General features: G+C 36.5%; 3 protein-coding genes across 7 annotated transcripts in view; 1 reads left to right on the top strand and 2 right to left on the bottom strand.

The window, feature by feature from the left end:
* LOC131773223 (QRFP-like peptide receptor) overlaps positions 1-24,750 on the top strand; it is a 45,095-nt gene that overhangs the window by 2,546 nt on the left and 17,799 nt on the right. The window contains exon 1 of one of the 5 annotated variants that reach the window (XM_066160882.1): positions 8,268-8,286. The exons of 3 other annotated variants lie outside the window; for them this stretch is intronic. The gene's annotated coding sequence lies outside the window, so the exon portion shown is untranslated. Of the gene's footprint in view, positions 1-8,267; positions 8,287-19,820; positions 19,852-24,750 lie in introns of those variants that run through there. One more of the 5 variants, XM_066160881.1, reaches the window with a different exon arrangement.
* On the bottom strand, positions 1,068-4,129 carry LOC131773225 (QRFP-like peptide receptor). Its single transcript, XM_059089211.2, has one exon. The coding sequence runs from the start codon at positions 3,836-3,838 to the stop codon at positions 2,645-2,647; it is 1,194 nt and encodes a 397-aa protein (XP_058945194.1). The 5' UTR covers positions 3,839-4,129; the 3' UTR covers positions 1,068-2,644.
* On the bottom strand, positions 18,618-20,967 carry LOC131773226 (QRFP-like peptide receptor). The gene has a single exon (XM_059089212.2). It carries the CDS (start codon positions 20,710-20,712, stop codon positions 19,594-19,596), a length of 1,119 nt encoding a protein of 372 aa, XP_058945195.1. The 5' UTR covers positions 20,713-20,967; the 3' UTR covers positions 18,618-19,593.

The following is a 24,750-nucleotide window of genomic DNA, read 5'->3' as shown; positions in this document are numbered from 1 at the left end:
AACTAAGCGTTGTACTTGAATGCGTAGTTCGTAGTTTGTGTAGGTTGTCCTTGGTACATATGAGCATATATTTAGCGTGTATTGAAAATATTGTATCTCATCAAACCAATTACGCTCTCCAATTTTAGTTCCGTATTAAGTTACATCGATAATGGATAACAAATTATGACATTGAAATTACCAACTCCAATATTGTCTAATGAAATGTCAAGACCCATACACCACAGAGCCGGATGTTCCATTGTTCTTTATTTTGCGTTAAAAAAATCTCGGTTTATCCACACGTGGAGTTTGCCTCTAAAGATCTTTATATCTTCATAGTTTAATCAGTAAGGTCGAACAAGTTAAAAGCTGTTTACTTCGCAAAGCGCAGAATTTACGGCTGACTCTGAATTTCCAATAAGTTACGGTTTATATTGTTCAAGTTAGACAATTTTCCGCATATAGAGGCCTTTGAAGATGTAACAATCAATGTTTTTCCAAGGCTGGCATGCAGTTTTCAAACTTTTCAGTTCAAGATACTAATGAGAAAAGTGAAATAAGTCAGCAGCTGTTTACATTGGTAATGTGAAGTATTTATCTACATTATCTGTTAAGAAATTACAATTTTTTTTACAAGCTGTTTACTTCGCAATGAGGATAATTTACGATTGACTCTTAATTGCCCATAAGTTACAGTTTATATTGTACAAGTTAGACAATTTTCCGCATACGCATTTGATGTAACAATCAATTTTTTTTCCAAGGCTGGCGTGCAATTTTCAAACTTTTCAGTTCAAGATACTAATGAAATAAGTGACCAGCTGTTTACAATTGTAATGTGAAGTATCAATCTACATTATTCTGTTAAGAAATTACATTTTTTCCCTGCATGATTCACGATTTGCCATGAACCGAAGTTAGTTACTTTCAATAATCTGAATAGCGCACAACCATAAGCAGCATTTCAAGAAGAAAAAATATTCCTTTCTTTTCTGGTTATGCTATATTTATTGTCGCGCATGTTTTCTTCTGCTAATTCGGTTAGTTATGCTCGTGCACCTCAGCCGTTAGTAACCCTACATGGAGATATTCTGTGACTATATTCTGTGCCTATATTCTGCGCTTATATTGTGCGACAACATTATGCGTTCTCAACATCGAAAAGTATGCCATTGGCCCCCTAGCGATGACATAACAGAAGAATACGTTAGCTGGCGGGCAAACTTGTGCCTTGAACATTCATATCTGATCCATAACAAAGAAACTATTTGTTTTGGATGTCAAAGTGCGCATTTGCTCACCGACAAGGTGTTTCTTGTACCGTATGGTCGGTAACTGCGAAAGGCCTATTGAGCATTTGTAATAACGTGACAAGCAGCTAAATGAACGTACTGGAACAACTGAAAAGGTGTTTTGATTAGGGAAGAGCGAAAATCTGTAAGAATTAACCTGATATTCCAACGTAATCGCCGTTTTCTGGCTTTGGTATACCGACTTGATTTTTGGAACGCCGTCGAAAGTCTTATAACAAATTAAGTTATTTAAATCAGTGCAAGCAAGTATCTTGCAGCTATATAATTTTGCCAAACTGATATTAAGTCTACATATATCATTATTATGTATTTCGACAGTCAATTCAATCAACAGTAATTACTACATGGGCCACCGAAATTCTAATCTTATCTTTAAAGAACATCCCATCGCATAAGTCAAGCCACAAATAACCTGACAGTCACATTGTCAATATCTATCGATTTCTTTTCCGAGACATAAAGCTCGTGATCAGCCTCTAGAAGCGATGTTATAGCAGACTGCAGCAATATAAAGTACAATGTCATTAGTTTCTCGTGTGCGTGAAACAAGGAACACAAAAAGTATTGGTTTCTCCGAAAATTTAAACGTCAGACCTTTCAGCGATTGTTCTTTTCCCACGCTCATCAAACAGTAATGGATAACATCTTTATTTGACAACTGAGCTCAATGTATTTACATAATATCTTCTGTCGAAATTGGTTTAGCTGTTTGCTGGAAACTGTCGCATATGAATTATATTAACGCCAAGCTAACCAAATTCGGTTTTTTTGTGCTGGAGAATCCTAACAAATTCTAAATTGAGGTTCGATTCTTCATGTGCGAATCAGGTAATCGTGTCAATTAAATAACTATTGAATTTAAATAAATTATCTATGCGATGACTAATCTCAATATTTTCCTTCTTTGGGCAAATTATGACTCTTGGAAACACGTCGAAGTTGAATAAATAGCACTGTCATAAGTTGGTTTTTTTTTTCCAGAGTCATCTAATTGATAATTTGAAAGTGTTTACGTTCTTTAGATATTGAGCTATGGATTGAGACTCTTGTCATAACATTTACCCCTGAGAGATATTTTGTCTCGAAAAATAGATAAAAAATCTTTTCGTAGCTCGAGGTTTCTTGCGCTGAACTCACGTTTATCGATGGTTCAGGTGGTGTCTCTACTTCTGAGCACGAAACACTGAAAGGAAAAAGTAGTAATGAAACGAATTCATAGGGAGAGATATAGCGTATCGTTTCCGGTATTGTCCCTGAAAGGAAAACATGGAAACATGAAATTTTCAATAAGATTTTTGAAGGCAATTATTACAATAGAAATAAATTTCAAGTTTCCATGTTACATCGGATTAAGATGTTTTCCGTGGTGTTACTAACGTCATGGATTCAGTTGATTGTCTCTCGACAGCTGCCTTGGGCTTTGATCGCCTAATGAAGGCCTTTAGGATGTTTAACAAACCTTGACGATATTTTTCATTGAAAGTGAAATAAATACAAGGATTCACCGAAGCATTTAGATATAGGATGAAATATACGGCAAAAACAAAACCTTCCATACCACAGGGCAATTTCCAGTCCCAAACGAAGTACATTAGGATAGCAAAAACGTTAATTGGGATAATGCAAACCATAAAAGCAAACAGAATTGCAAGGATGTTCCTCACCACCTTTGTGTCCTCTTTAAGCCTCTGGGACGTTATGCAATTAGAAAGACTTTTGCATCTTTTAATTCCTCCTCTTTTGAGATTCAGGATTATAACGGAGTAGAGCGACGTAAGTACGCATGTTGGAATAGCGATCAGGAGCACCAGTAATATGACATAATAAATTTCCTGAGAGTTCTTCTGATCAAACTTGGGAGCCCAGCTCAACCTGCAGTATGATTTGTCATTGATTGTTATCACGCGAAAAGTATAGAAATAAACGGCGTGTAGACTCATGGAAACAAGCCATATTAACGGTATGATAACTTTGCAGAGTTTAGCCGGCTTTATGAGTGGTCTTCGCAAAGGGAACACAATTCCTCTGTATCTGTCGATGGCTATGACGACGAGACTTAAAATTGACACTGCTGTTGAAATATCTTGAAAGAAAGACACACTTTTACAGAGAAAAGAGCCAAAATCTCCCTTAATCAACCAAATCTGAGGACCAAGTAATATTTCTGTGATTTGTCGAGGGACGGCTGAAACTGTTATTAATATATCTGAGACCGCCATGTTAGCGATGAGATAATTGGTAATGGTTTGCATCCGCTTGTTTCTCTTGATAATGGCGATCAGTAGAGAGTTCCCAAAGACTGAGAGAAGCAGGATGACACAGTAGGAGAATATTTTCAATCCTTTTGTTATGGAGCCATCGCTTTGATTCGACTGACAGCTGAAGCCATCTGATGTATCCGTGGTAATGGAGTCATTTATGCTCCAAAATGAATTACTTTTCACTGCCGGTGACTCTGTAGTCACTTCCATTTGGAAATTCAGTTGAATTATGAATGATGTCGCGTTGCTCCTTTGGCTTTGCAAAATGTAATTTGTGACCATGCAAGGAGTTCTTTGTTCGACACGTTTTCAGGCTTTCGACATACAGTGTTAAGCTTCAGGACGCAGGTTGTTCTGCCACCAGTAACTAAATCCCTTAAACTGGAGTTGTTTTTCTTTTTAAACTAAACCAAATCTCATCTATTCAACTGGCAATCGAACAGGGAGAGTATTAATACGGTAATCCTCAACCTGCATCTTCAATGCAACGCTGGACTGTGCTGCCTACAAAGAAAACTACCCATATTATACAGGAAATGATAATCCATTCCTTGTAATATTATTCCGAACGGATCGTTTAAGCGCACGCGTTGTTTATCATGCTCGAAGAATAAATCCTGAGTTCAGTGTTAGATTTGTACTTCTGTTTCTGTTGGTATCATCTCGTGTAATTTACGCATATGGAATAAACATAGACTTATAGATGTTCAGCCATTTCGGGGATTATAATGTTATTCACAAACGATAAACTCATTTGATTATGATACTATTGAAATATTGGGATGCATAATTTTCAAAAGTGACTCATTAAGACTGAGGTGCCAGATTGTTACTATGCTTTCGTCGTTGAGTGAGCACAATTTGGAGAACTCAGACTTTGAAGCATCTTCTTTTGTGTGTCTTGTCGAGCTGCTTTTCTACCGATTTCGTCATGATCCAGTGTAGCCGTTTTTCACTCTCTGGTATCACTGGACCGCAATGACGCCTATGCGAATACGCAAATACGTAAATTGTATGGTATTGCTTGCTGAGTCTCATCCGTTCGGAACTTTTCTTCCGATTTTACTTAAAAGAGATCGATTACAATGGGAAAGTACAAGGGGGGGAGGGCTTTAAGCTCTTTTTTTTTCATGAAATTTTCGTTAAATTATAGAATTAAACCGTAGTGCTGTTATTGAAAGCGTCAATCAAGATTACATTGTATTCGAGCTTGTATTGTCTGAAAGTGGACAATGAGCTGAAAAGGCTCATTTTCTCTAAATTGAGGCCATTATTTACGATGATATTGAGTCTTTGCAATGTTGAAAACAAAATGGGTTGTCAGGACTACCCCTTCGTGTTGCTCGTATAAGGAAAAACCAGGGTCTGATACGTTCGTTTCAGATTTTCTAGTTCGTTAGGTTCATTTCTCGTGATAGCTTGCAGGGTGTACTTTAGACCGTCATTTACCTTCACACACATCGCTTATGTTTATCCTTGGATAATCAGCGAGGCGCATATTAAACGGAGTGGTAAGGGCTTTCTTATTTGAGGAAATTAACACTTCATGAAATGAGGTCAAATTTTTCAAGTTCCGTGGTCGCTTTAACTTTCGTTAGTGGGACCAAATTGCTTCTTTGTTCGTTAATTTCCACTTCGTTTACTCTTTTTTTTTTCGCAGTCTTGCCTCTGTCTAATCTTTCATCCGACAGTAATGCTATGATGGACGCTGTGATAAATATTTGGGTAGTTTGACAAATATTTAATCAGAAGGTTTGGCGCAATAGAACGATAATTTTGAGGAAGATTTCTTTACTTTTGACGTTGCATGCAGTGCTGGACTAATATTGTCCCAGTTTTCCGATCAAGCTTCTTTTTTCTTGTCTTCTTTAAGATTATTTTCTTCTTTTTTTGTTTGTATTATTTTTACGGTGGTTGCGTTATTAAAAAATCATTCTTTATTTAATGCAATTTCTCGTGAGTGTTAATTTCGCCCATTGTATTTAACTGAGAGCCCAGTTAATTTCCTGCAAAGTGTTTTTTTTTTAATTGATGCTGTGTTTTTGTAGTCCAAATTGAACTGAACGATAGAGGACGCGTTTTTTCTCTTAAACCGCAGAGGAAAAGAGGTGATATACAGTGGTAAGATTGACCTGTGCTTTTCCTTAGAAGCTTCCGTTCCGCCTTTCAAAGGCCATTTTAGATGTTGAAGTGGATGGTTTTTTGTTATTTTTATTTTTATTTGAATTGTAATCTCTTTGTTTCTGGGTGTGGTGATCTATGTTAGCGAGTTCCACGTAAAGAAAGATATGGTCGGAGAACATGGATAGAAGTTGGCCACAGTGTGTATTTGGACGCCAAGATCTCATCAAATCTGGCTGTCGCCTTGAACTAATCGCGAATGTAATTTTAATAAGAACTTTCCTAGGATGCAGATTATGGATGTGTCCGAGTGCGACTGACGATTTTTAAAATAAATTTGCATATCAGCATGCAGAAGTTTCTTTCCACAATTGGCCAAAATCATGCTTAAACGAGTCATCATCTGGGGTTTAACCTGGCTTAATGTTAGTTCACATTAGATTCGTTTCAAAACGAGGACGCAGTTTTCGTTTACTTTGATTTTAAACGGAAAACGAAATTGTGACGTGTGTGTGTACGCTATTGCACAACAAGCGTTTGTATGATAAGACGAAATTGTTATATAACCATTTTCTGATCCAATTATTTACAGAGAGCTGAGGTGTATAGTCAGAGAAGTTGTTATGAATAAAAGTTTGTATGAAAAATATAACACCCGGGTTTTCAATATTGTGTGAAACGGGACTTCAGGAAACTAAGATGTTTTATGTATTAGAGAATACAATAAAACCGACTCGATTGAAATAAAAGGAGAAACCAAGCAAGAAGTTTAATTATCGTTTTCACAACTGGTAAATGCTGTGCTTTTTTAACCACAAAATCAACCTTCTGCAAGGACAATTTTAATTCTATGATAGTAGAACTGACGGCACAGCGAAGAAACGTAAAAAAAGTAAGAATTAAAAAAAAATTAGAAAAAAAATATAAAATAACTTTGAAAGCCGGTTTTTAAGGAAAAATTAGCACAGCGCGGGAAAGACTTCCATTGCCAAGATTAATAGATCCAAAAAAAGATGTACCTGTTTATGATATTGGTCCTCCTTCTTCCTTTCTCTCGCTGGACGACGAAACTACCTTTTAGTCACTTATTTTCGCGCGAACTTAATTTGCGAAAATGGAACGGGCGTATTTCGCAGGACTAGTTTCGAAACTCATTTGGCAAAATTATTTACTTTGAAAGGAGCTAGATTTCGCAAAAAAATTTTAAAATTCAGTGGTACGAAAATAAGTAAAAATAATGTACAGAGACCGAAATGATCTGTGATAGACGAAGTAAAGGTTTGCATTACCATGCAAATGTTACCAAGAGATTTTAAATTTGTCGTTTTCAAGCGGGAAAAAAATATTAGGAAGATCAATGATGATAACGGGAGGAAAACCAGTTGGAGTTGATTTAGGATTAGTGGGTTTGAGAAAACATTACAAAGGCAGCATGACGAGATCTTTATCGTTATGTTGGTGGTCGTGTGCTGCAGATGTATAGTGAGTTTAAGTTATGGGCCATCACAATTGCTAAAGCTGTTTCATTGTGTAAAGCCTTTCTTTTCCATTGTTTCCTTTTTTATTTTGTTGAAATGTTCTTTTTTCCCCCGGTTCTATAGGCTAATGAAAAAACACCTGAGGGCCTGATAAAGTATAACAAATAACAATCATAATATATATATATATATATATATATATATATATATATATATATATATATATCTTTTACCCTTTTTTCTTTTTTCGTTTTAGCTGCACTCGGAATACTGATGATGTTGCTATCTCTACGATCGAGATATGTTTTACTGGTAACTTAATGAAACGTTTCAGAAATTGACAAAGATATCTAAATTATTTTTTTGGGCAAGACCACTACAAAACACCTGCCTCGTATTGTAGATCCTTGGTTATTGCGATGTGGTCGAATCGAAATCACCGATTAATTGTACTGGCGGCTTTTCATGATAATGATGGCGCTCTCCTGTGATATCTTGTCGAGAAATTCATTAAAACAAATCATGGAGTTACCTTTACATTTTGGTAATTTGAAGACTGAGTTCCATATCCATTTAATAACAATAATATTTTATTCACTTTTGTGCATTTACAGATTTTTATCATAGAGGATAGAAAATACACACCGAGAAATAGAAATAAAAGATGAGCTTTGGGGTAAAAGAACTATTAAGTTTCCGAGTCAGCCTCCAGTCCAGTTAAGTTGCTTAAATAAGACAAACAAGGAGAGTAGAACTATGCCTAAACAAAATTATAATCATAATCATTATAACGATAGCGGGGAGGACAGGTAGATACCAAGACGAATGTTCTGTTCTGTTCTGTGGTTCTGACAATAAATCTGAATATTACTCTTTTCGAGAAACTGAAGGAATTCAGGTTTTCTAAGTTTACTGGAATTTTTATTTTCCCAGAGATGAGTTGCATATTGGGGCAATTGCTTGTTTTCCAGAGTAATTATGCCCTTGACGAAGGGCTTACGCTCGAAATTTCAACTTCAGAATCTCTTTTTAGTGGCCATCTGATATCAAAAGTTTTACCATGGAGTCTGGATTGGCTATTGGAATATGCTCCTTCTATGAGAATGAAGAACGGAGCTTATCGTGATCAAGGTACTCACACTCTCTTTGGTAGGTTTACGGTCAAGTCGCTCGAAAGTCATCTCGCCCGAAGTCATGTCGCCCGAAACCAGAGTCATGTTTCCCGAAATTCATAGTCATGTCGCCCGAAATCCTAAGTCATGTAGCCCGAAATTTTATCGAGTGTTTAAACTTGAAGAAAAGTAACGTCTTAAGTAAATCGAAAGGAAGAAACTCGCATAATGTTGAATCGTGAAACTGGTCGTTCATTTCGCTGTCGTTTGATATCAGAGATAGTAATCCTAAAATAGAACACGAAAAAAAAATAATATCAGTTACAGTATGGTTCTAACTGTTGTTGTTTTATGTGGAAGCATTCTGTTTCGAACGAAGGTTCACATCACCACGATTGGAACATTGGAAAACGCCGCCATCTTGAATACAGCATGTGCGCAAGAATCATCACATGGTTGCCAAGTAAGATTGTGACGTTGCAGTAAATTCAGACACGCATTAATACAAACATATTTATTGCTAGCAACTAAACCTAATTACACGCGAGGACGTGTGGGTTGTCCAAGTGACACCCGGCCTTTGAAAACAAATTCAAATGCTAACTTAAGGTAAGTTCGTTATAAAAAAAACACTTATTACATATCTGATTTTTTTTTATCGTGAGAAAATAAACTATTCCTTTTAAACTAGAATAATAATAATAATAATAATGATAATAATAATAACTAACATTGACATTACATCGGAAAGTGCGCAAGCCAGAATTTAAGTAGTAACTCTTTATCAGTTTGAACTATTATTTTTAGATAGTTTTTATTTCTTTATCAACTTTTTGATGCTTTTTATAATTGTTATTAGTAGTCTTTAGATAGTTATTTTACGACAATTCTCTTTCGTACACAAGAAGAATGTACAATAGGGTATATATTTTAATATTCATATTCTTGAATCTGTAAATAGTCTATTTTTTTTTTAATCTATGAATAAAGTTTTATTGTTGTTTAAAAAAAATAAATAATAATAGTAATAATAATAATAGTAATAATGATAATAATAATAATAATAATAATAATAATAATATCATTACTTTCCTAAACGCGAGCAAAAACTTAAGAAAACTAATCTGCACGAACTGGTCCATGTGCTAAGTGAGAGCATGCTTTAAGGAGTCGCCTACTTGAAATTTTACTCGCAGTGTAATCCTCCTAGTAGCCAAAGACTCTTGCTTGAAGTGCGCTATATTTTTTACGCTGGATCCTTTGCAGTTTTCTGGCGTTGACGAGTCGAACTTGGACGGTGCACACAGAGGTCTCTCGGTGGAGCAGCTGAATCAGTAGGTAGAAAGGTAGATACACTGGAGAAAGATCTGCAAAGCAAAAATAAAACCGCATTTTTATCGTAAACTCGTTTATGGGAAAAAACGTTCAAGATAAGACTCAGGCTAGAAAGGTCAAGTTCTTGGTTAAGAATAAATTTATTTCAGGGACAAACAGTGGACTTAAAATTTCCGTACCTTGGGCGAAGTCGGTTCTTGTGCTCTCAGCAGCGGGGACCTGGTCACCTGGGTTCGATGCCGCAAGAGAACATGCAACGCACAACGAATCTGTTCTTCCTCTGATTATTGCCAAACGATAGATGGCTTGGTCGATACCAGTCCCGCAGATACGATGCTGCCAAAAGCCGCAATTGTCGCACTGAAGGGCTTGATGGTGTGGTCGAACTTCATTTCCGCACTCGTTACAGGGATAAAAGCTCACTGTATAATTTTTTTGCGTACGTATAACGATCTCGTGTTTCAGCTTGCTGATTATCTCGGAATAAGGTGGCTGTTATTAATTTACCCTCTTTATGTATAATTAGCCGGAACAAAATTTACATTCGACCGACCGAGGAAACAAGGAGCAAGTGAACAAGTCTCGATAATTTAAGCCGCGTCTGTTCCCAAGGGGAATGATGCTAACTCGCTTTGTTCGCGTGGTTAACAATAACCAGAAAAAAAAAAACGCTGTAAAAGTTTCATGTTGTTTTTTATACGATAAATAAAACTAAGAGAACGATGAATTTTTCTGATATGTGTGAAAAATTCTGATAACTGAAAGTTCCGCTTATAATTACTAGAATCTGTACTGTAGAATGAGCAGTTTAGTTCGTAGCAACGAACAACGCTGAAATGAACAGTGATATTTGAGTCTTTGGTTTACTTCATATTTGCATAGGTTAGCGGACGAAAACATTTTACGAGTCAGAATTTTACGAGTTTATTCCTTGCCATCGTTACTTTTCTTCAAGATTAAACTCGATAAAATTTCGGGCAACATGACTCAGGATTTCGGGCGACATGACTATGAATTTCGGGCAACATGACTCTGGTTCCGGGCGACATGACTTCGAGCGAGATGAGTTTCGGGCGACTTGACCGGTTACCTCTTTGGTATGCTCTATGCCTATTTCCGTGAAATCGCTCACAGGTATTTAAAGGGATGTCAAGCGTTAGTAAAAGTTATTTCTCCTTCTTGCTCGATTTTTCCCCGTGAGTCTTCCGAGATGGAAAGCATGGAAACAACTTTAATTTCCGACGCCGTCGCTTTCCCTTAAAAACATTAACAGGTGGCCCACACCATCGGTTACTAAGAAAAGTTCATTATTTACAATTTACATATCGCCCTTTTTAAGTTCTGTCATTTAGACCGTCAACTCCAACGAAAAAATTATTTTATCGTTTAAGAGTATTTGTTGAGGTTGGATCATCGAGCTTTCGAAAGTCACCTCGAAGTTATATGTAGATCCTCTGCAACATAGGCTAAGTGAAATACAGTCTGAAATTCGTCAACAATCACTCCGCCGCCGACGTTAATGCATTGGTAAAATTAGAAATAAATAGGTAAACGATTAATTATTAATTTCATGTGGGGGTTTTCACTTATTTTCCTTTTATCATATTGGTGTTTCCATCTAGTTACGAGGGTTACCAACGGATTCAAATAAGATGTAAATGGGCCACAAACATTAGCGTAACTGAATGTTTTCTGCATTTCTTGAAGCAATGATGGAACCGAAACTTACGAATCTTGCAGACTGTTGACAAGCGAAATTCTAGTTATTCTATCCGCCGCGGAATATTCATGATTGCTTTTTTTTTATTGTTTTGTTTACCTTTGAAGCTTCTGACCTTGACCGTGTGCTTGCTTGCCATAAGCTATCTCCACAAAGGTGGACAAGTTTAAATAAGTTGTACTATGGGTTTTTGAGACAATTTTCTCTGTAACTATTATGTCAAGGTTGGAGACATGGTTTTTTTTCAATTATGTCTGATTTAGAAGTTCTCGTAAAGAGGAGTTTTGGCTAAGCTGTCATGAGAGGACATTCGATTCTGGAAAAGGTATCCAGTTTTATCTTTCCTCAAAGTAGTCAAAAGCTGGGCTAAAGTTAAAGCTCCAGAAGTACTTCGAAGGAACGACTTAGTAAGGCGGAACGTGGAAGGGCAAGGAATTATTTCCGTCACCCACACCCTCTCAGGATCGTCTACGTAGTCAAACATGCAATTACCCGAGGACAGCGCAAAAACCTCGCGCAAAGCGTGGTCTTCTCAGCTCTCCCCCATAAAAGCCTGTAATAACCAAAACTAGTTCAATGAAAAATGAAAGAGTGTTAATCCGTAGATTCCCGGTTTGCGTAGCGTTGCAAGACTATAAAATGACCTTCACTTTTGGTGTTGATGTTTTCTGCCTGAAAGACTTGACAGGATCAAAAGTTATGACATAACATTTGTCTTCCTTTATAAACACTGACAAGTGATATATTCCTCTCATCTCTTAAACAGTCATCACGAGCTATTTTACATGTCATCCTTTTGAAAATCCGCCTTCCGAACTTTCATGTCAGACAAGGAGACCTTATATTGATTGAATTGTTGATCATGTTTGGTCTAGGGCTTAAGCAATTAATGAGGAAATGTTTTAAAAAAACGTTTTCGGGTTAAAATCTGCCCAGAACGTCCGAAACATACTATGTTTTATCTTGAACATAGTTTAAACAGATAACAGTTATTCCTTCAGCCTTATCCCTAGTATGCTGCATAAGTATTTCCTTTACAGCATCTATAATTATAAAAGGTATAAAATTAAAAATCTTTATTTTTGATATATATTCAATTTGTGTTAAAATACAGAAGTAATCATTTCTTATCAGAAAGCTTTGAGGGAACCGAACTTTCCAAATTGATTGTAACTTTCCACACAAACATGAACCGGTGACCTTCACTTACAGCTGCTTTTAACACGGTCATATTTTACACAGTTTTACATATTGCTTTTCTCAACTAGTGTCTAGAACACCGTCAACGTGGACAAGAAAGCTGTTTTGTTTTTCTTTAGTGTACCATTCAGAGCAATCTTTTAATTAAACAGAAAAATTGTGCTTCACCGTTTCCTCTTTTCTGATCATTGTTTGGGCAACTTTCATGCTGAAAATCAAAGAAAACAGCTTGTTTTTCCTACAGAATCTTTGTGTCACTTCGACAGAAATCCCATCTTCGTTCTCGATCGCGGTGTAAGTTTATTTCCCCCAAATCACCCCTTTCCTGCTATCAAAATTGGATTGAGGGTTGAAACGAAGATCTTCCTTTCCGGTTTCGCTCTAGAACGGTCCTCAAAACTGAAAGTTTCGACTCATAATAAACATTGTTTGTAAATGCTAATAGCTCCGTTTACACATCAAATAACAAGTTCAGGAAGATGTTTTTCGTCCTGTCACGAGCGTGATAAAATTAACCGGTAATATCGACAAGGAAGTCGCCAATTTTAACTCTTTAAACCCTAAGCGTGACCAGGGAAGAAACCTTTTGATTGGCAAACAAATTCTCCTTGTCAGCACCTTAGGAAATTTATAAATAACAGTGTGGAGAATATGCATATTTAGGTTAGGATGTAAAGGGTTAAGGGTATCGGTTAATTAAGCAAATACGTGTTTCTTCTTCCAAACAAAAGAACACAAAACAAAAGGAATGAAAATGAAACACATGATCTATTTCATCTTTTTTCCCGCTTGTATGAAGTATGCGACTTCCCTTTAAGATTATCCTTAAATAGAAAATGCGTAACTCCAAATCTCCATTTTCCGTGACGTTTAACTCTTAGAGAGAATTGTGAGCGTTAATTTCGCCCAGTGTCTTTAAATGAAAGCCCAGTTAATTTCCTACAGAGTGTTTTTTTTTTCATTAATGCTATGTTCCTGTGGTCCAAATTTAACTGAACGATAGAAGACTCGTTTCATGGTTTTTTTCTGAAACCGCGGAGAAATAGAGGTGATATACAGGGGTAAGATTTACCTGTGCTCTTCCTTAGAAGCTTCTGTTCCTCCTTTTCAAAGGCCATTTTAGGTATTGACGTGGATGGTATTTTTGCTGTTTTTGTGTTTTATTTGAATTGCAATCTATTTTGTTCCTGGGTGTGGTGATGAATGCTAATGAGTTCCACGTAAAGAAAGATGTGATCGGAGAACATGAATTGAAGTTGGCCACAGCGTGTATTTGGACGCCAAGGTGTCACCAAATCGAGCTGTCGCCTTGAACTAATAGCGAATGTAATCTTAGTAAAAACTTTCCAAGGATGCAGATCATAGTTGTTTCCGAGTGCAACTGACGATTTTTCATTGAATTTGCATATCAGCATGCAGAAGTTTTTTTCCACAACTGGCCAAAATCATGCTTGAACGAGTCATCATGTGGGATAAAACCTGGCTTGAAGTCAGTTCAACACTAGATTCGTTTCAAAACGAGGACGCAGTTTTCGTTTACCTTGATTTTAAACGGAAAACGAAATTATGATGTGTGTGTATGCTATTGCATAACAAACTTTTGTATGATAAGACGAAATTTTTTATATAACCATTTTTCTGATCCAGTTATTTACAAAGAGCTGAGATGTATGATCTGAGTAGTAGATATGAATAAAAACTTGTATGAAAAATATTACACCTGGGTTTTCAATTTTGTGTGAAACGGAACTTCAGGAAACGAATAATGTTTTATGCATTAGAGACTACAAAAAAACTGACTCGGTTGAAATGGGAGGAGAAACCAAGCAAGAAGTTTAATTGTCATTTTCACAAGTAGTAAATGCTGTGCTGTTATAACCACAAAATCAACTTTCTGTGAAGAAGATTTTAATTTTATGACGGTAGAACTGACGGCACAACGTGAAACGGAAGAAAAAATAAGAATTACAAAAATTGGAAAGAAAAAATACGAAATAGCCTTGAAAGCCGGATTTTAAGGAAAAATTTGTATAGCGCTGGAAAGACTTCCATCGCCAAGATTAATAGATCCAAAAAAAGATGTTCATGTTTATTATATTGGTACTCCTTCTTCTTTTCTCTCGCCGGGCGACGAAACTACCTTTTAGTCACTTATTTTCGCGTGAACTTAATTTGCGAAAATGGAACGGGCATATTTCGCAGGACTTTAATTTCGCAACTCATTTTGCAAAAATATTTACTTTGAAAGGAACTAAATTTCGCAAAGAAATTTAAAATACTGATCTGCATTATCAAACAGTTACTAGCACTGAATTGATTTTCCCAAACAACAGTTTTCAATGACACTGAACAAGAGAACATGACACCGTCTGTTTGCACTTACAGCTGATAAAGGTTATTGTCAATTTCTTCAAAGGGATCCTCGAATGGAAGAGCAGACATATCGTTAATACCCCAGTAGCTAGCTTTCTCCCAACTTTTGGCAACATAGCGCTTTCCCTTACTCCTAGTCAAGTGTATTCAATTTTGCGTGGTTGATTTTTGCGAAAACCTTTTTACGTGGGTCTCTTATTTAACAACCTCGAAGATCGCGAAAATTCAGCGGTAGGAAAATAAGTAACAATAATATACATAGACCGAAATGATCTGCGGTAGACAAAGAAAAGGTTTGCATTAACATTCAGATGTTACCATGAGATCTTAAACTTATCGTTTCAAGCTGGAAAAAATATTAAAAAGATCAACGGTGATAAGGGGGCCGGAAGAAAAACAGTTGGAGTTGATTTAGGATTAGTGGGTTTGAGAAAACATTACAAAGACAGCATGACGAGATCTTTATCGTTATGTTGGTGGCTGTGTGCTGCAGATGAAAAGTGAGTTTAAGTTATGGGCCATCACAATTGCTAAAGCTGTTTCATTGTGTAAAGCCTTTCTTTTCCATTGTTTCCTTTTTTATTTTGTTGAAATGTTCTTTCCTCCGGTTCTGGAGGCTAATGAAATGCTGAGGAAAACACCTGGGGCCTGATGAAAGTGAAACAAATAAAAATCATATTCTGTATATATATCTTTTACCATTCTTTTAGTTTTCTTTCTTTCTTTTTTTTTTTTTCGTTATAGCTGCGTTCGGAATACTGATAATGTTGCTATCTCTACGATCGACATATGTTTTCAGAAAATGTCAAAGATAGTTATTTCATTTTTTGGGGCAAGTCCACTAAGCACCTGCATCGTATCGTAGATCCTTGATTATTGCGATGTGGTCGAATCGAAATCACCGATTAATTGTACTGGCGGCTTTTCATGATAATGATGGCGCACTCCTGTGATATCTTGTCAAGAAATTCATTAAAACAAATTATGGAGTTACCTTTACATTTAGATAATTTGAAGTCTGAGTTCCATATCCATATAAAAACAATAATACTTTATTCACTTTTGTGCATTTACAGATTTTTATCATAGAAGATAGAAAATACACACCAAGAAATAGAAATAAAAGAAGAACCATTGGGTAAAAGAACTATCAAGTTTCCGAGTCAAGAAGGTTCTGAGTCTCATTTAAGTTGCTTAAATGAGACAAACAGGGAGAGCAGAACTATGCTTAAACAAAATTATAATGATGATTATAATAACGATAAGGGGGGACAGGTAGATACCAAGACGAATGTTCGGATTGCTGTTCTGACAATAAATCCGAATATTACTGTTTTTGAGAAACTGAAGGCATTAAGGTATTTTAAGTCTGCTGGAATTTTTATTTTCCCAAAGATTAGTTGCATATTGAGTATTTGTTTGTTTTCCAGAGTAGTTTTGCCCTTGACGAAGGGCTAATCCTTGAAATGTCAACTTCAGAATCTCTTTTCCGTGGCCATATGACATTGGCAACTCAGTTGATAAACAAAGTTTTCAATACAGGAAAGACAAGGAAACTTATATTCGCTTTCCAATTTTAGGAGTCTTCTGTAATTTAGAGCTGCAATTTCCATAGTAATGTAATGAGTGTTTAGATGACTGCATCGAATTACAGCCTTTGAGCTGAAAAAAAAATCTACTCCTTCTTAACAGTTTTACTTTACTATACATTACGAGAACGAGAGGCAACCCAAAACGATTACTTTCTTCTTTCTTAATTTTCTAAGCTTAGGTCACAGTATGTATTTGGTAAAAAATATGGAAACGAAACACAAAAATAATTGTTTTGGGGGAAATACTAGACAAATAGTGAATTATAACTATCTGTGAAACTAGTAAAAATTAGATATCAAAAGTTTTACTATGGAGTCTGGATTAGCCAATGGAATAGACTCTGTCTATGAGAATGAAGAATGGAATTTATCATGATCAAGGTACTGACACTCTCTTTGGTATGCTCTATGCCTATTTCCGTAAAATTACCCTCAAATGTCGGAAGGGATGCGAAGCTTTAATAGTAGTTCTTTCTTCTTCATGTCCAATTTTATCCCCGTGAGTCTTCCGGGATGGAAAGCATGGAAACAACTTTAATTTCCGACGTCATCGCTTCCCCTTAAAAACATTAACAGGTGGCCTACACCATCAGTTTTTTAAAAAAAGTTCATAATTTACAAGTTACGCATCGGCCTTTTTAAGTTCTTTCATTTAGACCGTCAACTCCGAAGAAAATTATCCTATCGTTTAAGAGTATTCGTTAAGGTGGGATTACCGAACTTTCGAAAGTCACCTCGAAGTTATATTTGGATCCTCTGGAACATAGGCCAAATGAAATTCAGTCTGAAATTCGTCAACAATCACTCCGCCGCCGATGTTAATGCATTTGTAAAATTAGAAATGGATAGATTAACAAATGATTATTAATTTCCAAAAGGGTTTTGCGCGAATTTTTCTTTTGTCACATTGGTGTTTCCATCTCGTTACGAGGGTTACCAACGAATGCAGATAAAATGTAAATGAGCTACACATATTAGCATAACTGAACATTTTCTGGATTTCTTGAAGCAATGGTAGAACCGAAACTTCCGACCTAATCGATAGCTCTTGTAGAATGTCGAGAAGCGAAATTCTAGTGATCGTGTCCGCCGCGGCTGATTCAGGATTGATTGTTTTTTTCAATCATGTTTTGTTCACCTTTGAAGCTTCTGACCTTGACAGTGTGCGTGCTTGCCATAAGCTATCTCCACACAGGTGGACAAGTTTAAATAATTTTTAATATGGGTTTTTGAGATAATTTTCTCTGTAACTATTATGTCAAGGTTGGAGACATGGTTTTTTTTCTTATTATGTCTGATTTAGAAGTTCTCGTAAAGAGGAGTTTTGGTTAAGCTGTTATGCCGAGGACATTCGATTCTGGAAAATGTCTCCAGTTTTATCTTTCCTCAAACTAGTCAAAAGCTGGGCTAAAGTTAAAGCTCCAGAATTAGTTGGAAAAAACGACTTAATAAGGCGGAACGTGAAAGGACAAGGAATTATTTCCATCACCCACACTCTCTAAGGATCGTCGTCGTAGTCAAACATGCAATTACGTGAGATCAGCGCAAAATCTCACGCACAGCGTGGTCTGCTCAGCTCTCCCCCATAAAAGCCTGTAATAACCAAAACTAGTTCAATGAAAAATAAAAGAGTGTTAATCCGTAGATTCCCGGTTTGCGTAGCGTTATAAGACTGCAAAATGACCTTCACTCTTGGTGTTGATGTTTTCTTCCTGAAAGACTTGACAGGATCAAAAGTTATGACGTAACATTGTCTTCCTTCTCATTTCTTAAACGGTCATTACGTGCAATTTTACACATCATCCTTGTGAAAATCCGCCTTTAGAACTCTCATGTCAGACAAGGAGACCATATATTGATTGATTTGTTGATCATGTTTGGTCTAGGGGTTAAGCAATTAATGGGGAAATGTTTTAAAAAAACGTTTTTGGGTTAAAATCTGCCCAGAACTTCCAAACATATATTTTATCTTGAAAATACTTTTAACTGACAACAGTTATTCCGCCAGCCATATCACTTGTCTACCGCACAAGTATTTCCTTTATATCACCCATAATTATGAAAGGCATAAAATTAAAATTATTTATTTTTATTATTATTTTTTTTAATTTGTGTTAAAATACAGCAGCAATCATTTCCTATCAGAAAGCTTTGAGGGAACCGAACTTTCCAAATTGATTATAACTTTCCACACAAACATGAACCGGTGACCCTGACCTACAGTTGCTTTTAACACAAAGAAAACAGCGTGTTTTTCCTACAGAATCTTTGTGTCACTTCGACAGAAATTCCATCTTCGTTCTCGATCGCGGAGTAAGTTTTTCCTCCAAATCACCCCTTGCCTGCTAGCAAAATTAGATTACGGGTTGAAACAAATATCATCCCTTCCGGTTTCGCTCTAGAACGGTCCTCAAAACTGAAAGTTTCGATTCATAATCAACATTGTTTGTAATTACCAATAGCTCCTTTCGCATCTAATTACAAGTTCAGAAAGATGTTTTTCATCCTGTCACGAGCGTGAGAAAAATAAACCGATAAGAACACAAACAAAAGCAATGAAAATGAAGCACATGATGTACATCATATTTTCTCCCGGTTATATGCAGTATGCGACTTCCCTTTAAGATTATCCTTGAATAGATAATGAGTAACTCCTAATCTCCATTTTCCGTGACGTTTAACTCTTAGAGGGAATTGTATTTATATCATTTGATTCTTTTAACACAAGTATAACAGACATTTTTTTCTGTCAGAAAACAAAAGTGAACAGAAAGTTACGAAACAACCAACTTCTCTAACACTTATAAACTAGTGATCGATACCATCAGTTATTAAAAGAGTCGTTATTTGCATATTTATGTATCAGCCCTATGAATATCATTCACTGAAACCGTGAATTCGAACAAAAGTGTTCTTATTTTTTGTGAAAATTGTTTACTGCTGAACTTGTCAAGGTGATGTCGAAATAAGAAATGAGTACCTCTGTACCCCAGCTCTTGAAATATTCAGTTCGTCATTTGACAACATTTACCGGTCTTCGGTGTGAATCCACTTACGAAAGGATAAAATGAATTATTTCTAGGAGTCTGCAGTTATCTGTCGTTGGTCACATTGAAGTTTCGATCAAATTCCGTGAGTTTTTCTTCTTTTTTCTGTTCTTTTTGCAACTGAAGGAGAGAGAGACTTGGCGGAAGATTTTCAGAAAACTCTGTCGATATTTGTCGTTGAAAATATAATAAATGAAAGGATTTACTAATGCATGCAAATAAAATATTAAATGGACTACAAAGACGAAAACCTTCATATTACAAGGTATTTTGAAATCCCAGACGAAATGAAACATGAAAGCCACTACGATGAACGGGTTAGTAGATACACAAAAGGCAATAAGTATTGCGATAATGTTTCTCACAACTTTTATGTCCTCCTGTAGCCTTCGAGCTGCCATGCTATTTGAAGAACCCTGACATGTTGCAATTGCGTTTCTTTTAAGACTGAATATGATGGCAGAGTACAGTGATATGACGATACATTCAGGAATAGCTATAACGCAAATGAATACTATCATAAAAAATATTTTTTGACTTTTCTTAAAATCTAATTTAGGACCCCAGCTCAACTGATTGCAATATGTTTTGTCATCAGTTGTGGTTGTGCCATAAATGTAGAAGTAAGGTGCGTGAAGACTCATCGAAAAGAGCCATATCAACGGTATGACAACTTTGTAGAGTTTAGCCGGCTTTATGAATGGTTTTCGCAATGGAAACACAATTCCTCTGTATCTGTCGATTGCTATGACGACGAGACTCAAAATTGACACTGCTGTTGAAATATCTTGGAAGAAAGAAAGACTTTTGCAGAGAAACGAACCGAAGCTTCCGCTAATGAGCCATCTTCGAGGCCCAAACGATTCTTCTATTATTTGTCGCGGTGTTGCCAGAACTATTAATAATAAGTCAGATACTGCCATATTGGCGATCAGATAATTGGTTATTGTTTGCATCCGCTTGTTTCTCTTGATGATAAAGATAAGCAGGGAGTTCCCAAGAACTGAGAGAAACAGAACGACGCAATAAAATGACATCGTGACTGCCTTTGGAATTATGGTCTCACTTGTGCTATTACCACAGTCAGATACGTACGATACTAGTGCTTCAGCTGCACTGCTTGTTGTTGTTTCGTATGAACTGTTTTCTCCCTCTAGCGATGCGCTTGTTACATTCATGACTATTCTCTTGAACTTGCAGTTTGAATGTCGTGATTTTCAAGCGTTGTCTATTAAGAAAATCTCAGTGTGAGTGCTGAATATTCAAATTGAGTAATGACTCATGAATCGTCAGACCTTGGTCATGATCTGTTTTCATTTTCTTTAAGTTCTCCTGGTTCCGTGACAGCCCTTTGATCATTTAAAGACGTTGCTATGACACCTTGACGGTTAAAACCTCAAAACGGAAAACGGAATTTTGATGACTTTCGTAGCGTCGCCTTTTCGATTAGGTGGACTGTTGTGGTTTAAAGATACTCTTAAATAAACGATCCCAAGATGAGAAAGGTTACAATTGGAAGAAAATAATCAAAATACACAAAAACACACACCCGCGCACGCCTACTTTGGGAGTAAATTTACATTTAGCGTGGTCGGTGTCTTTGTGTTTTAAATGTTTCTAAGGTGATTTTAACTAGATAATGACGATTGCTGTAAATTTGGTGCGATTGCATTTCCGTTGACATCGTCTTTCTTTTTTCTCAATTTATCTCCAAGTTTGTTTATAAATTAATCAACAAAAGGAGAAGCAATAGAAAACACATTTTACACGGTGTCAGAAACAGGATCAAATATTATTAAACGTGGATGATGAGGCGATATAGAAAAACTACCCATTTAACAAATAGAGAGGCCTTGACTGTGCCCGATACTGTAGTAAAGTAAAGTTAACAGGAAGCGGCTAGAGCACGAAAGAAGTGTAGGGAGAAACACGAGACTTAGTCGGGTGTTTCTCCCTACTTCTTAAGCATGAATTTTTCTTCAGTATGAATTTTAATACTCGTGCCAGTTTGGCTATAATTTTCATCATTCCTGTTTTGTTTCGTTTTGTCTTTAAACACGAAACTATAAATACTATACGGGTGTTAGCTGTTTTTTATCTTTGTTACCGTTCGTAAGCTTGAAATCTAAGTACGCGTGAAAACCTTAAAACTTGGACTGCCCACTTCGTTTTCTCTGTAAGCATGGATTTTTGTCTCCGCAAGCTCACCTTATAACTACGTAAATTAAGGCGCTTGGCATGTTTACAAACTTTTGTTTGGTTTTTCCGTTGCTACTTGCCGGCTCGCTTCTTCCGAAATTTTACTTTCAAGTAATGAGCTAGAGAGAAGTCCGGGAAATGGTCGGACATAGTACCATTTGGCAGATGGCGTGGTAGCTTTAGCTCAGTTCAAGGTTTGTACCCTGATACAGCACGCTCTTTCAACCAAAGACAGCGCGTCTTTAACATAATTTTATGACACAGTTTGTTGCAGCAGCTGTCTATTTTGTCTTTTTTCTCTATTTTTTTCGGTGCTAATTTCAAATGCAAATTTTTGTTCATTCGCTGTTGGACATAGATCCCCGCATCTTTTCGTCAAAGACATGGACTGAGTCTTATAACGATTGGCTCAAGATCGGAAGGATTTCGCTTATTTGAACATTTGAAATTTTCAAAGCGAATTTAAAACAGAAAAGAAAAAGACAGAACGAAAAGACAGTGCTCGTCGCCTTCAGAAAAATACAAGATTTGACAGATGCCTTTTTAAAATCGCATTGGCAATGTTATTTGATTCGTAATTACACCGGGGAGATACTGACTCAGCTTAGGTTTGTTTGTAAAAATATTATTGAAAATTATATAATGTCGTTTGTATGTATCATGTATTGTTTAAATTACTAATTTTTCCGGCTTTCACAGGATTTCTTGTAGCCCGAAACATCAGAAGAAAGAAATATTAAACTACTCAGTTTTTTTTTTTTACTGTTGAAGCTTCCAACTTGAAACTAAAGATGTCATTCTTCATTAATCATCAATTGCCTTTCGTCATGAATCATTCGGCCTCACTTCAGCTTAGAGAGTATTTTAGAGTATATCAGACGTGACCAAGGTGCTCAAAGCGATATTAATGAAAAATTCATTGCCTGACGAGTGAATTCCACGTTAAATTTCACGCAAAAAACCGATATCGCGACTCGCGCGATATCGGTTTTTCGCGATTCCTGCGATATCGGTTTTTCGCGTGAAATTTAACGTGGAATTCACTCGTCTTGCAGTGAATTTTTTCTTGAATTTTCTGCCAATTTGTTTTTTTTTCAAAGCTTTTTCTCGTCCTTTGAGTGTGAGGAGTTTCCTTAAAATTTTCTAAAAATTTAAATTTAAATTTAAAATTTGGCAGACATTCATTTTCTGTACATTTCATTTTTCTGTTCATTTCCAAGGTGATATTTTTCGTAGTACGAGTTGCATTTTAATTTTCACGATAGCAACAATTTTTGCCCGCGACCCACGTCAGCAATATCCCTTCGTGCACAAGTGCAATTCCACGTTAAATGCCCTCTCTTCGATAGCAAATCAGACCGCGAGTTTACCTTTAGCTATGCGATTCTAAAACATAGTGCGCGCAAGGCCTACCTCAGTATTTCCTATAGAGCTACAATGCATAGTAAATATCCTTATGTACTACACGGTCTTGTATCCAACACATGAATTGTGCATATTCACTTCGGCTGAAAGTTCCAGTTGAGTTTAGCCGCGAAGTTTCAAAACTTGTAAGATTGTTTTCGCGCTCTATCCCGACTGAGATAGACCTTTTGGATCTCAAAATGCAAAGGAAATATGCTAAATAACACTCTTTTCGAAAAATAATAAGTACGTAGTTCTTTCAAGCGGCCAAATTAGTTTTGAAGTTTACGATACTTTATTCCCAAACGCGATGCGAATCATTGCTGAAAACAAAACTAAGCTTTCTGACTTCAACTGAGGCTTTGCGACGTTTGGTACTCTTCATTTAACGGAAAATAATATTTTGAAGTTTTTGTATGGCCTAAAAGTGTTGTTCAATGTTTTGAAACTACCATTTTCAGAATTTTCACCACGAAGCTGCGCAATTTTCTGGTCGTTAATTCTGGTAAACAACAATGTAAGTGCCGCTCCCGCTAAGAGCGGTCCTCTCGACTTCCCGTCGGAAAAAAGTTTTCTTTTATTTTTTGCCCATGAAAAGGGTTTAGGACACATGTTTCAAAAATAGTTTAGTTGTTCTCCAATTCTCTTTTTTTGCGTCGCCACCAGCCAAAAATCATTTTTGGCCAGACCACCTCTGTGAACAGCGATCGAAAGGGTCAATTTCGAAGATTTTGTCCAGCGCGCAGCGACTGCAACAATGTAGCTCACGGAATTCTATCTTGCTACAAGTTACAAGGTGTATTCAGTTAGTTCACAGACAAACGGAAACTTCAGCTGAAATATTTATCATACCAGCGTAATCAGAGGAGACCCTGCTCTTCGACCTTAATTTGCATATTAAGAAATTCACTACTTTGTACGAAAGAATTCTCAAAATACAGGTGTTAATCGGGCCGAAAAAGCATATCAGTGCATAGTTTGTACACCAATGAGGTCACGGATTGCCTCAAACCCGCGGGTATATCTCTAGCTTCCATCCACCAGCTTCTTAAAAACAACGCAAATCCATGTGTTTGTTCAATTGCGCTCGTGTCAAATATCATTTGCATTATTCTTGGAATTGACCAAGATCTCCTTTTGACAGTTCAAACTTCGTTCGTTTATCTTCTACGTTGAGAACTTTAGGTTTTCACAGCAACTGAATGGAGATTAGATGCCGAGTTGTCCTAAAACGTCGCGTAAACGTGAGATTTAGTATACGGAACCCGATGAACTAACCCTCCTTTCCGCAGATTTGTTTCCATCACTAATGATGTTACGCTCTTATGGACCACAACGGTTTTGAGCGACAAACTCGACATTTCCCTGCGACCATCAAAATCAACTGGACAAACCCAGCTTGAAATATTGCGCTAAATCTTGGGAGAAACTGCAAGAAATATTTCGGAGTGTATGCGTGTTGTTTTGTAAATATAAACACTGCAACCTCATGGGGTTATTTTTAGCCCTGAATTTTTCATGAATTAGGGGAATTTTTTTCATGACCCATGAATTTCTTCAAAGTCTATTTTTATGACCCATGAAAGTCACCAGAATTAATTTCATGACCCATG

The sequence above is a fragment of the Pocillopora verrucosa genome, chromosome 14, assembly GCF_036669915.1.
Source record: "Pocillopora verrucosa isolate sample1 chromosome 14, ASM3666991v2, whole genome shotgun sequence".
Classification (NCBI taxonomy): Eukaryota; Metazoa; Cnidaria; class Anthozoa; order Scleractinia; family Pocilloporidae; genus Pocillopora; species Pocillopora verrucosa.
Note: the sequence above shows the minus strand (reverse complement) of the source record. Positions and strands in the feature narration are given on the sequence as shown.

Bases quoted from the DNA above. Each gene is read 5' to 3' on its own strand.
- LOC131773226 (XM_059089212.2), bottom strand. From the start codon at position 20,712: ATGAATGTAACAAGCGCATCGCTAGAGGGAGAAAACAGTTCATACGAA.
- LOC131773225 (XM_059089211.2), bottom strand. From the start codon at position 3,838: ATGGTCACAAATTACATTTTGCAAAGCCAAAGGAGCAACGCGACATCA.